The following is a 13,482-nucleotide window of genomic DNA, read 5'->3' as shown; positions in this document are numbered from 1 at the left end:
CAAGCGTGGTGCACTCGTGCTGCATGGCAAAGTGGTGAGTGCTGCACCCTAGATGGCGATAGTCCCATAGCCAATATATATATATATATATATATATATATATATATATATATATATATATAGAGAGAGAGAGAGAGAGAGAGAGAGAGAGAGCATATTTCTATTGAAATCTGAAATCTTGGACATATTTCTATTGAAAGTTCTCATTTTTTGCCGTAATATAGGAAGGAATAAGGTTTTCCCCAACATTGATCGAAAGAAACTTAATCTATTAAACTGATATATATTCAAAATGTATATAACTATCACATGCATTTTAAACGTGTCATTTAAATAGACTACGTTGAAAGAAAATCCTCCAACTCTGTTCGGATAAAAACTTTCTCAACATTTTGCAGGGTAATGCTCGTAATGCAGATCCAAAAGATGAGACATGTCTACAATACAAGAACTGAGCATTAAGCACGCTGATCATCGGCCTATTGCCATGAGACGCCAAGCTAGCAAGTCAATGCCTTAAGAACAAAACCAAAACTTTCCCATACTATACAAATGATGATAACTATATGAACAGACTATTAGCGCAATTTATCTCTATACATGAAATATCGATCTTCACAATTTAGCTTAATGCATCCCAAGTTAAACACGGAGAGTTCCATTTGGGTGTGAAAAAGTAAAGGAGCCATTAAAAGCGTCAAGCTCCTGAGCTTCTCTTTGACTTGCGCAACACTTCCTTCAGAACAGCAGCAATTCTATGCGCCATGTGGTGCTCTAAAAAGATTTCTTTGACCCTCTCATACCCTCTCTTCCCCATTGTGAGCCTCCTCTCAACATGAGTGGCGAGTTTGACAATGTTCTTGGCAAGGGGAGTAATCCCTTCCTTCCCAACAGGATGCAGCAAACCCGTCGTGCCATTCAATACAATCTCTGTGGTGCCTCCTGCTGCTGTTCCCTGACAAATGTTTTGAAAAAAAAGCAATAAGACGGGTTCCTTTACCACATAAGGATACTAAAAAAACACTGCTATACTGCTCTTGTACCATTCTTTTTTCTTCTAATTTTTTTGCCACAAATACTGCTCATACGTTATGATAAAATTCTACCTAGAGCCTTTAAGTTGGGAGATAAGTACTCAAAATTAACTGAAGAGAGTTAATTACCAGTACAGGCAGCTGGAATGCCATAGCTTCAATGGTTATCCTACCGAAGCATTCTCCCCGTGCCTAGAAGGGATTACAAAAGAAAAAAGGACGAGTACAAGGAACTTAAGTTCATTGTCACATAGTAATCACAAAAACAAGCCAATTAAATGAAAATAAAACTAGCATGCCTAAGATTAAATTCATTAGATTCATACCACACTAACCAGAGCAAAGAAAATAGTTCAACCCTTTTATGCATCACATATTTTATCTATTTGACCAACACAGAACTACTTCACATTTAATAGATAAAAAAATATAAAAGAGAGAACTCTGGGCTTTCACATTCTACAAGAGAAATAATTGCCTGAGACCACGAACTAATATGTCTATAATACAATTATAGATTTGTGTTCTTTTTCTCTCTTGTATACTCCATATGTACTTGAGTTACACCCCTTTGCGCATTTTAATAAGATTGATTAACTTAAAAGAAAAAAGAAAAAAAAAATCAATAGAAACAGAAACGAACAACGTGCACATGAAAATATCAACGAATAAAAGCAAAAGGCAATATAAGATAAAAAACAAATAAACTTTTGTAATGTTTAAAATAAGATATAATACTTGAAAAAGAGAGCGAGTTGTTAGCATAGCAAGATTACCTGGGAATTCTGAACGAGAACATCAATTGCAGCTAGATAAGGGGCTACAGTCAGAGTTTTATTTACAAAGTGAACTCGATCTTGGATTTTCTTCAGCATTACAAAGTTACGTAATTCAGACTCAAACTTGGTCTGAGCATTCATGTCACTTCCAACTATTACTGCATGCAGTCTTGGCACCTGCAACTTCTTTTCTTGGATCAATTGCAAGCTTTCATAGAATGAACGAAGAAATAGATCCTGGCCTTTTCCACGTGAAACACCTGCAGTTATTTAGAGTCCTTAGTGCCCATTAGTTATGAATATACGAAAACTAGCATAAACACAACAAGCAATCTTTTGGTGTTAATTTTCTTTTCTTTTCTTTTTTTCTCTATGTGGAGCAGGGGACAGGGAATGCTGTAAAGGGTGTTATGACAATTAACAAACAGAAACCACTCAAACACATAGAAGCAATCACGGTGAAAAAGAAAATCAGCACTAGAAAACAAGGAACCGTGGTAAAGCATTTTAACCAAAGGAGCTATGGCAGGATAACCAAATATAACTTTAACATGAGACCAAATCATTCATATAATTACAGAAAACAAGTATCTTGATTTGTATAAAAGTAGCAATAGCAACAAATATCTGGCATATGGTTACATCAGCAATGAAAACATACTGTTTATGATGGCAAATAGTAAATCTTCATTTCGCACTCCAAGAGACTCTCTGACATGTTCACGCAAAACCCTTTTTGCTACACTGTCTTCAGCAACTTCCATGAGTTCCTTGCTATTTCCAAGGTGAACAACATAGGTCTCAGGCATTTTAATCCTGCAGAGGGCAAATTATTGGAAATATTATCCCCGTATTGTATGAAATAACTAAAGGATCAAGGGAAGAATGGTTGAAAACTTGAACGTGAACACTGCATTCCAAACATTATTGCCTTTCAAAATTCCTGACCCATTCGAGCCACCTAACTTGCCAGGACCATAATGAATCAGAGGGTGCGTGTGTGAACGCGCGTGGGTGTACGTGTCAATGATTCATGTATCCTTGCTCCGTTTTTTCTGTTCTTTTCCAATTTAACAGCAACCTCCCCCAAACATATGTAAGTAATTAGCTATCTAATCATCACTTGCCAAAACTGGAACATCTCGCCTAAATGCTATACACATGAAAAATTTAGAGATAGTGACTTTAAGAGTGTCATTCCTTGACAGTTGATATCTGGAAAGTAAAGGTTTCATAAGAGCCTAAAATACAAGCATGCTCACTTTCCTGGGCATCGCCTAGGCCATGTACATGCAGCCCAAATGAAAATGGCAATAGAATAGGGACCTTGGTATTCATGATGCCATTGTATATTGGGTTCTTGTGCCTAAACCTTCAGATTTCAAAAGTACGGAACAATGCATTCCAAAAGAATAATATGTACTACAAATCCACTAAGAGCTGCATTTATAAGAACTAAACTAAGCAAGTTTACATCAAGATTTTAGAAACCTACCCCAAGCGTTCATGAGTCCTATTCTTCCAGTATTCTGCTGTTACATGAGAATCAATCATAGCACCAGCAACCAAAGGCAGGTGCTTGACATACTCCAATCTGAAGTAATGTCCACGCATTTCATGGATCCACCACAACACCTTCGGAAGAACACGAGGAACATTTTCCTTGAGAACAGCATCAAGCCATCTCCCAGCAACAGCTGTGTTCAAAACAACCAAATCAGCCCTGAGAGCTGTGTCTATAGCTTCCTGACCCTTGGCAGAGAAGACCTAACAATGTGTGTACACAAAGGCACAATTAGAAGCTACTCAAAGATTACAGAGAAATCAATCAAAGCTTTCAATTAGCAGTATCAATGCATAGCAAATCCATACAGGGCGAAATCTAAGACTCAAATAACAAGAAGAATATTGGGCCCAAATAGTTGTATGCTGCATAGAAGACTGTGAGGAAGAAGGCAGACTGCTTCCAACATCACAAAAGATATATAAATACATAGCCACTTAGAATTTGGCTCGAGTAGTGAGGGGCAGGGTGGGATCCGGATAGACCTCAGGTTTGAAAGACTTAACAAGCAAGAGAAAACATAAACTATATAAGCCAGTAAAGAAAATACCTGCACTCCCCTGTCCAACATCTTATGTTCCAAACTGTATATCACCTCATCTGTTCCTGCAGGCTTGTGGATTGTAATCCAACGAACCTCAGCACCAACCCTTCTTAACAGAAATGCTAGCTCCATCAACAACAATGGTCCACCTGAAAGAATATTAAAAAAGAAGTTAAAATCACAAAAAGATTTAAAACAATTAGGTGAAAGAAGATACCCATGCAGTTTTCTACAATAAAAGAGTTAAAATGGGATATTATCTCATATTTCGTACAATATAATACATGCCCACACACACGCCCACACGGACAAAGTTCTCTTACAAACCGAGTTAGAGGAAGTTCATCTAACCTAGTCTATAAAAATGACATGTGTCATCTTTCATATGAGAAACACATGCTTTTTTAAATAGAATGTGAAAAGCACATGCTTTTCGAATAAAATTTCTTCCAACTTTGTCCTTACAATTAAAAAAAAATGTGCTTCTCACATGTGCAGGACACCTGTCATTTTTATAGACAAGATTGAATAAACTTCTTCCAATCCAATTTGGAAGCAAACTCTGCCCACACACAAACTGATATAACAGAAATTGGTTTTGTAGTCCCCAACTAAACTCAACTCATTTACCAAGAAAAACCTAAACACATCTCAGCTAAGCTTAATTAAATTGGGATCAGGTCTATGGATCCTCATCAACTCGCCACTGGGGTAGGCAACTCCGAACTACTACAGTAGCTGAATATTTACAGTAAATTTAGTAATTTCTCATTTACTAAAGTGTTGCCGCTTGCTAAAATTCCACAATTAAGAAACCTTCAAGCAACAGGACTGGAGAGAAAGCAAATAATATCCTACACCATTCCCCCTAACAAGTCATTTGAGAAGCATACCAAAAAGCGCAGAGAAATGTACAACACCATTTAGCATAATTTGTTTCTTAAATTAATAAACCAAACCATAATAACAGGACCATTATAGAAACCAATGATTTAGGCTTAAACTGAATACAATCGCTAACTACAATTAAACTAAATACAACACAAATTAGCGCGCAAAACTAACACTGCAGCATTATTAAGCTAAGTCCTTACGAGTTGACAGAAAAATTAAGCAAAAATAAGACAACGATAATTTGAGATACCGGAGAGTGAGAGCTCGTGCGAGACGAGCAGGACGTGCTTGGACTTCATGAAACCGAGTGGACTCGGCGCGGACCCGGTCTGCGGAGCCGAGTCGACTCGCTTTTTCACGACTTCCACATGGCGATCGCAGGAGTCGAAGGCGGGTCTGATCAAGAAGGCGATCAACGTCGAGACCGAGAGCATCATAAGGAGAGCGAGGAGCCAGCGCGTGTGCGAAGCGGCCCACGCGCCCGAGTGCTTCGCCATCTCTAGGGATATGGGTTCGGTGGTCTGCGAGCTTCGCTAGGAGCTTCTTCGGCATTTTAGGGTTTGGGTTCGGGTCTCGGAGCGGTGGTCTTTGCACATTTGGCTATGTGGATTTGACACTTGTAAAGACGGGTTTGGGTTTTGTTGGCTTTGAAATTTTACCGCGGTGTTCGAACCATGAAACTCCGATAGTTCGGTGGAATCAACGGAACCGTCCAAATTGCATCGCTCAGAGCTTTCCTACAGACTTGGAACTTGAACGCAATAGTCGTGTAATAAGGGTCTTTCTTTACTCTTGGAAAATGGAAAGGCGACCGTTTCCGCTTGTTACGTCGACTTTTCGACTCGATATTTATAAATAATTTTTGTCACGGCGGATTTTCCTTATTGGGCTGGCCCGGCTGGGTTCCGGAGTCTGTCCTATCGTATTCGTGGGAGCCACAGAACAGTGCACGTGTAATCCGTCCGTTAACACAAGGGTAGTTTTGGCATTTAGAAATCTCAGAAAGACCTCGCAAAACGCAACACATTTTCCTTCCCCGGAGCTTTCTTACTTGGGGCCTGCGCACAGGCGAAGCCAACTCGCTTCGAGGTATTTTTCCTTGCTCATTGCCATCCCCAAAAATGCCTGCCAACCTCAAAATCCAACTACTTCCAGGGCACACCCAGTGAAAAATCACCCGCTTCCCTCAAGTTTCGTTCATGATGACCAAATCATGGCTACCTGTAATTGTCACAGGTTAGTTTCCATGTGAATTTTGTTCTGGATTTTTGTTAGTTCAATATGCTTATCTAGTTGTTTTGTCTGATACACAAATTTCATTTTTGTTTCAGCTCTTGTTTTACACGCACTTGGGGCCGCCTCAGTTGTGGTACCGAGTTCCAATTGCTACGTCCTCGATAATTCTAGTCACATTGTTGATTTTGTATCCTACATTGTTATAGATTCTGATTTAGAGAAATATCTCCCAAGTGTGCACGGTGATGTACAGTAGAATAGCTAATTGCACCTATGCGTAAAGCGTGCTTACGCTCGCACATTAAAGACCGGTATTGGTTGATATTTGGAGCCTGGAGTTCATCTGATTGTGATGATTAATTGCCTCAAAAGGATGAGTGTTGCTAGGGTTTGAATTTGATAACTGCCATGTCAGTTTGTAATGGATTGTAGTAAAAGCTGCACTATTCTAAACATTTTCTACACAACACTATCGTGCTCAAAACTGATAGGTTTAAGCTTTTGGGATAAGTGGTGTCTCAATTATCTTATGTCAAAGTCCTTACTTGGATACTCCCAGTTTCCATTTGAGATAAAATAATACTTTTTTTTAATCCGCTGCTAAATATGATTAAATTTCAATCCTGTCTTTACTAAATATAGGAAAGTTGTTTTCTCTTGAGCTGTTGATCAGAGTAGCTGGGTTGGGCATAATTTTGAGTATGAGAGGAAGGACCAGAAGGTAATGTCCTTAAATAAAGCTAATGATAAATAAAGTCCACATGTGCTATTGATATCTGAGTGTACAGTTGATAGATATTCAAATCCGGAGTGTATTACAATAAAAGTTTGTCCTACTGCAGGACCCTGACTTGGCGGTTCAATTTTGCAAAGATGTGGAGACTAGATCGCAAGCGGTAGTTCACACCTTATGTTATCCTTTTACTATTTATTTATTTTTATTTATATGCCTCCATTAAGTTAATGCAAATACTTATGAATCCAGTCTGAAGAATTTTACAGCATGCTGTGGTTGATTACTTCTTCAACATAAGGCAACTGACCTCATCTGTTTGTTCTAACTTTATGACCAATAGTTAGGAAACTGATAGATAACAGAAGAAGAATGCAAAATCTTTTCATAGTTTAAGCAATTCAATTTCTTTGAACAATTGCACAGCTCACAAAATATTGATTGGTTATACAAGTCAATTGGTGAATCATTAGAAACTTTGCATTTGTGCTTAGTACTTTAATCACATGCACTAGTAATTGCGTATGAGAATGAACCAAAAGTATGACAAGAAAGTCAATGTGATGACATTATTGTTTTTATTTGTGATAAATAATTGAAAAGAGAGATTCAGGTTCTAGGTTGATCAGGTTACCTTTTCTTTCTAGCATGGAAGACATATATGTAACGAGTCATTTTTGTGACTCTAAATATGAAAAGGAGAGTAATATGGGTTGTGATGCATGAAGCTTGGCATTTCTGTGCACACAACATTGATAAAGATGCAGAAATAAGAGTCTTTTTAGTCCCTTGGTCACTCTCTGCATATTATCTTGTGCTGTAGATGATATCAGAGTCATATATTCTTTTGGTTTGCTATATGATGAAAAGAAAAAATAAAAATTCATGCATTTTCTTCTTTTTTACAACTATGGTTCACATAGGGTGTGCATGTGCTTATACTTATGCAGGGATATGTGAATTTTGGCCGATTTGATAAGCTCAGCTACTTCGTTACTGGTTCAGGGCAAGTTGATTTTGTTCAAGTAAGCCATCTTTCAACCTGAACAGCATTTTGGGAAACTTTGTTACAATAAGCATGAGTGATGTAGGTTGGCACTTTATGTGCCAATTAATTCACTTCATGCCATAGGAAAGAACTGTATCTGACTGTCTTTTTATTCGGGGAGGGGGGATTGAAGTTTGGAGTGATGTTGGATTTTTAAAAGAAGAAACAACAGAAGAAGCAAAACTGCAAAAGAGACTGGAAGGTCTTTACTTTTTCAGTGAAAATGTCATTATTATTGAAATAAAAAGGTCTGAAAAGAAGTTGCCCCTATTTTTGCTGCTATGGGACTCTGCTTGGCCACCGTGCCTTAACAATCTTACTCAAATACCAGAAGGAAGTCAGGCATTTCTGTAGTGGTTGCCGGATTGAAGTATCCCTTTTGAGGCATTTAGACTTCAAACCTAATGTCTTCCTGGTATAGATTGCCGAGTTGGTAAACCTGATCATCTTAGTAATCTTTATTTCTCTGTATATCTAGGGTTATTTCAATGGTGACCTGAGGAATTGTGAGCTCAGTTATGACAAAATGGGACGTACAGCTCAGGTTGGTTATGTTTTAAAATATACTTTTTTCATGTTAAAAATTCATAAATCTTATTATATGACTGCTTTAAGGACCTCCTATTTCTTTCGATTAAACTATCTTCTGCTACAAATTCCCCCATTGTTGTTGTGTGATTTCAGGTAAATGTTATATGTGGAAGTTGTTTAAATGGAGAATGCAAAGGTTTGTGAGCTCTTCATTTCTGAGTTTCAATGTCTAATTGCTTCATACACAAGGAAATACATGACCCTCAAATACATGAGCATTTTTGAGTTTCTGCTATGTTGATACGCCTGTGTTTGGTTGGTTGGAAGCCAAATTGAAGTTCATGATATCTAATAGAATAGTTAAAATGATGAAATTAGAGGATTATATTGAAGGGCTCATGACAATTTGGAATAGTAAGACAATTTCAGTGTGTGCAGCACTATTGGTCAAGTTTTATTTGTTTTCTGAAGTAGATTTTACCACCTGGTCCGGAACGAGTTAGCTAGCTGCTGTTTTTCCATAACCTATATTGGTAGTTTCTTTTAACCATATATGCAAACGAGCTTGATGTTGGTTATAAATCAAATACTGCTTCTTGAGGGAAAGTGATGGCAGAGTTCGTAGTTGTGACTGGTTCTGTTCACTAAGCTTGAATAGAATGTTCGAACCATATTTTTGTGATGGATATTCCCCTCAAATATTTTGCATGCCATGTGAAGATACGATTGCTAATTGATATTGTTTTTCAACATATTTGCAATTCTAATCCCAGAAGATATGGGACAAGGCACTTTTAGTTGTTGGGTCATTTTAATTTGGTGCAATGCTTTTTTCTTTCTTTCAAAAATATACTGTTCCTCATATTTTTATACATCTTAAATTGCCTCTGCACCTATAAATGTCTATGGCCCCTGTAAGGACAAAATTTTAAGGCATATAAAATTATCTTTGTTGTCTGTCTCAGGTAGTCCTGGATGCATATGCAATGTTACCTATGAGTCAACTTGCAGGTCTACTACTTTGTGCCTTGAGTTCCATTAATATCCCTCTTATTTCTTTTTCTTGTTACATAGTGTTGATTCTTGGTATATAATTCATTGAATTGCTACCTCTATGATTAAAAATGCTTCAAATTTGGACTTAATGTGCTGTAGATACATGAAATTGGGATCTTAAAGACCTCCACGTTGTTACAACTAGTAGGAGAGAAGGGCTTGTTTCTGTATTATTGACTGCTAAAGCTTTTATGGTTCCATTTGAACCAAATAAATCAATGCATTCAGAAGAATATAATAAAGAGCAAGGCATATGATAATTAAATTTATTCACAGCCAGTTCCATAAGAAAAGTTGGATCCAAATTATAGAAACACAAGCTCAAGTTTCCCTCTGTTGAATTATTTCGCCCCTTTCTTGAATTTGACAAATAAGATACAAAATTCCATAGGATTTCTCTTTTGTAAGATACAACAATAAAAGTAATAACTCATAACTATCCAACGATTGGTTGTTGGAAGCCTACAGAGAATTTTCTAAATTTATTATTTGCGGGTGGTGGATAAGTCGAAAATAGATATGAATAATATTACTTTGCTGCTGGTAAACTCACAAAATTGCTTCATTATTATATTGATTTGAGACATTTTATTGCTCTTTCCGATTTTATATCTCGCTTCCCATAAAATCTGATGTAACTTCTCAATATTTGTGGCTATATCTGATTTTGTCAGAGTTTTTGTTGAACTTGCCATTCCATGTGAGAGATTGGGTCCACGGGTATTTGAGGGCTTCACTGTTGGTTTTCATCCACGATCATGGGAAATTGTAAGACCCTATGCTATTCTTAGCAATGTATCTTAATTTTGTATTGCAAGAAAGAAAATTTACCCTGCAAAAGGAAAGAAAAACAATTACCTTTGATGAACTTGTAGGTTTACAATGGTATGACCCAATTGGGTTTTGAAAAGTCTTACCGTGATTTCAGGTCTGTGATCTTACTGAGAGTTGTTTTTTCTTTTCAAACTTCTGTCATGAATGATGGTGAATATACGCTTCATACACCAAACTTTTTTCTATTACTATCACCAATAATTTTCAGAATAATGTATTACTTTTTACAGCTTTACGACTGAACAAGTTCATGTAGCCCTTTATATGACTGCAATTGCTTCTCTATCAAATTTGGTGCAGAAGCCTATTATTGAGGTACTCTACTTTTGTCATTTCAGTCGGTGGGAAGCATGTTATATTCAGTATATCTGCCTAGTATCTGATATATATTTGGCTGCCTCCAGGTTCTTCCAGAAAATGGCCTGGAGGTTCAGTTATCAGGCTCAGGGGCAACTGGGAAACCTCCTACGACTTTGTCGCCCACAGTGCTGATTGTGGATTGGAGATGTATAGATTCTTGCAGCAATAGTACATTTATGATGTACAATCTTCTAAACTTCTTGTTTAAATTTTCTTTGTTTCTTTTTTTTTTTTTTTTCTCTCTTCAGGTGAGAAGGCCCTTGATACTCCATATGAAGTTAATGTCACTATCCCAATAGAGGGTTATGAACCCATTCAGTTCATTCTTACAAAAATGTGTGGTATGCTCACATTTCTGTTGTGAAAACCTCTCTCTCTCTCTCTCTCTTGGTAGGATTTATCGACAGTTTAATACTCTAAATTTTAAGAAAAAAATAATGATTTTATTGAGAAAAAAAAAGTGGAACACATCAGTTCACAGAAGCATACAAGAGGTTACCAAACCCCCCGCTCCATGCAGGTGCAGAGAAGGGAAAAAGAAAAAAAGAAAAAAAACTCATAAAGCTTTACCTATCCAAGAAATCCAAAAAGGAAGACTCGTAGACATGAGATTAAACAGACATCCATGTTAGAACTTATTTTAATTTTAAGTTCTTGAGATGGGGTATGTTGCTTTGTGGTTAATCTGGCTCTGCCTTCATTATAACTTGCTAGTTGACATGTGATTTTGGAGGATCTTACAATCCATCACATGTGAATGAGTCCCTGTGTTGGTGTCTGCTTTCCCAAATTTGTTATGCAATGCCACTTGTCTTTTAGTTGGCAATAAGTAGAGGTGGAACACGGTAAAAATTTGCTATAAGGCTAAATGACAGTTGTACACAGTATTGACTGAAAGCCCCTACTTCTTCCAGTTCAATTTCTGTTTGTAGTTGATTGCTTTCATGTCTGAGCTCTTGGTTCCATAAAAGCGTAGCCTTGTTTTTTCAAATTTTGCAGAATATAGACAGGATCAAGGGGCAGATGCAACAAGAGGGTGGGCTACGTTTGGAGTGTTATCGTGCATGTATGACTAACTTCACTATAACTTTTTTCTTTATTAGATAAGTACTAAGAGCATATGTTAAATTATGAAAAGTGAATAACTAGAACATGTGATGGAGGCATCTGCATAATATGCAGTTGGTGTTACGTAGGCACTTTTAGCAAACTGATAGATTGTCTGGTATATGCTTTTGAATATATAGTATGAAAATACACCTTAAGCTTGTTCATGATTATGCATTTGCTCTCAACTTGCTGCACGTGATGCAATAGCAATTTCACTCCATTTAATATTCATTAAGCAAGTGCTGATCTCTATATCCCACCGGCATGTTACAAATCTTTTTGGATATCACTATGCTTTCTGAATATTGATGTTTGGACAAATTGGAATTTGGCCTGGAGCAGATTCATTGTCTTTTCAACAGTGTTTTGTTGCGGAGGATTCATTTACAAAACTCGAGTGGAACGCCTGGTATGCTGTTTAGCTTTTGCTTACATGCATTAGATGGTACTTTAGTTTCCTGCTTTTGCTTTGCAAATACACATCCACAATCATCTATTTATGTTTTGGTCACATGCAGCATGGGATTGATGCATTGCCGGGCATGACAATACTATCTGCTTGCTTAGAAACTGTAAGTTTACGGTACTTATGGCAATTATGTAACTGGAACCCTTAGATTTAACAATGTTCCATTATTTTTTACATTGATATTGATTAAACAAAAGGGTGGACTTGGACGGCGGCCAAATGTGGAGAGAGTTTGATATTATTAGGGTAAATGTTAGAGAAACATTAATAGTTAATTGAATATTTGGATGCATGAATAGGTGAGCGGAGCAGGGCAAAGCTACTCACGAGCAGAAGACCTTAACAGTGCTTTCGCCAAAGCCTCTTGGGAACGCCCGGCTGTTGTTTCTACTCAAGGAGCTTCCAGACAAGGTGAAAAGAAATATGGTTCCATCTGAATTCCATATAGCTCGTCACATTCCAATTGAATACTACAAATCACACGTATCAACCAAAGATGTGCGGGATCATGAAGTTTCACAAGCTGTTCTATCATACTATTAACGAAGTTTACAGCAAGAGTTTGTAATCACCCATGTGAGTATATTCTCCTAAATTCATTTACTGCATTCTTTCTTCTTGTATTTGTTCCCTTTACATCTTAGAGAATCTATATACAATATTGTCCACATGAAGTTGCCGAGTTTCTTATTAATTTCTTTTTAAATCCTCCCCATATTCAAGTCTTTGTGCTTGTTTGTGTGAGTTCAAAAGCACTTTTAATGAAGGGAAAAATATACTTTAGCCCCCCAAATTACCATTTATTTTCATTTTAGTCCCTTAATGTTCAAAAAGTGATAAAGTTGCAATTTGGCCCCTACCAAACAGTTGTAATTTGGCCACTCTGTTAGTCATTACCGTCAAATAGGATGAAAAATTCAAAACTACGTCGTTTTGGCAAGGTTAAATTACTAAAATGCTCTTTTGAAAAAAAAAAAAAAATCAATTTAAAAAATGACCCCCAAAACGACGTCGTTTTGAGGGGAAAAAAAAAAAAAACTGGTGGTTTTCAGTCACCCCATAGGCCATGGGGGTGGCCAGGAAGCCACCCCTAAACCACTTCTTTTTTTTCCTGAGGAAAAAAAAATAAAAAAAGAGGTGGTTTAGGGGTGGCTCATCGGCCACCCCCAAGCTTCTGGGGTGGCTGCCCAGCCACACCCACAGGTCTGGCGCCAGCCACCCCGTGGCCTATGGAGTGGCTGCCCAACAGGCCTGGGGGTGGCTTGCCATCCACCCTCATGGCCTATGGGG

At 37.5% G+C, this 13,482-nt stretch overlaps 2 protein-coding genes across 3 annotated transcripts; one reads left to right on the top strand and one right to left on the bottom strand.

The window, feature by feature from the left end:
• Positions 1-254: 254 nt before the first annotated feature.
• Positions 255-5,608, bottom strand: LOC132172995 (uncharacterized). Its single transcript, XM_059584557.2, has 7 exons — positions 5,066-5,608; positions 3,928-4,070; positions 3,309-3,580; positions 2,475-2,629; positions 1,811-2,073; positions 1,164-1,226; positions 255-955 (listed from the first exon to the last, which is right to left on the bottom strand). The coding sequence occupies exons 1-7, from the start codon at positions 5,310-5,312 to the stop codon at positions 698-700; spliced, it is 1,401 nt and encodes a 466-aa protein (XP_059440540.1). The 5' UTR covers positions 5,313-5,608; the 3' UTR covers positions 255-697.
• A 158-nt stretch (positions 5,609-5,766) lies between these two features.
• On the top strand, positions 5,767-12,886 carry LOC132172996 (G-protein coupled receptor). Of its 2 annotated transcripts, none has more exons than XM_059584560.2 (17): positions 5,767-6,051; positions 6,147-6,238; positions 6,725-6,772; positions 6,894-6,947; positions 7,735-7,809; positions 8,311-8,376; positions 8,517-8,559; positions 9,329-9,374; positions 10,094-10,187; positions 10,295-10,347; positions 10,484-10,568; positions 10,658-10,760; positions 10,862-10,954; positions 11,590-11,679; positions 12,066-12,132; positions 12,242-12,295; positions 12,492-12,602. In XM_059584560.2, the coding sequence occupies exons 1-16, from the start codon at positions 6,015-6,017 to the stop codon at positions 12,267-12,269; spliced, it is 1,074 nt and encodes a 357-aa protein (XP_059440543.2). In that variant the 5' UTR covers positions 5,767-6,014; the 3' UTR covers positions 12,270-12,295; positions 12,492-12,602. The 2 variants fall into 2 exon arrangements, with proteins under 2 accessions (XP_059440543.2, XP_059440542.2); XM_059584559.2 differs by having other exon boundaries at positions 5,796-6,051; positions 11,613-11,679; positions 12,492-12,886.
• Positions 12,887-13,482: the final 596 nt, after the last annotated feature.

This window comes from Corylus avellana, chromosome 1 (genome assembly GCF_965113065.1).
Source record: "Corylus avellana chromosome 1, dhCorAvel1.hap1.2, whole genome shotgun sequence".
Lineage (NCBI taxonomy): Eukaryota > Viridiplantae > Streptophyta > Magnoliopsida > Fagales > Betulaceae > Corylus > Corylus avellana.
This window is presented reverse-complemented; position numbering and strand designations above follow the sequence as displayed.

What these genes read in the sequence shown, in the direction of transcription:
- LOC132172995 (XM_059584557.2), bottom strand. Translation starts at nt 5,312, where the DNA reads ATGGCGAAGCACTCGGGCGCGTGGGCCGCTTCGCACACGCGCTGGCTC. An exon ending in GCACGAGCTCTCACTCTCCG is followed by an intron (nt 4,071 to 5,065) that starts GTATCTCAAATT and finishes ATATTCTTTCAG; the next exon opens with GTGGACCATTGTTGTTGATG. An exon ending in AGGACTCATGAACGCTTGGG is followed by an intron (nt 2,630 to 3,308) that starts GTAGGTTTCTAA and finishes TGCCCTCTGCAG; the next exon opens with GATTAAAATGCCTGAGACCT.
- LOC132172996 (XM_059584559.2), top strand. Translation starts at nt 6,015, where the DNA reads ATGATGACCAAATCATGGCTACCTGTAATTGTCACAG. An exon ending in ATGAGAGGAAGGACCAGAAG is followed by an intron (nt 6,773 to 6,893) that starts GTAATGTCCTTA and finishes GTCCTACTGCAG; the next exon opens with GACCCTGACTTGGCGGTTCA. An exon ending in AAATGGGACGTACAGCTCAG is followed by an intron (nt 8,377 to 8,516) that starts GTTGGTTATGTT and finishes GTGTGATTTCAG; the next exon opens with GTAAATGTTATATGTGGAAG.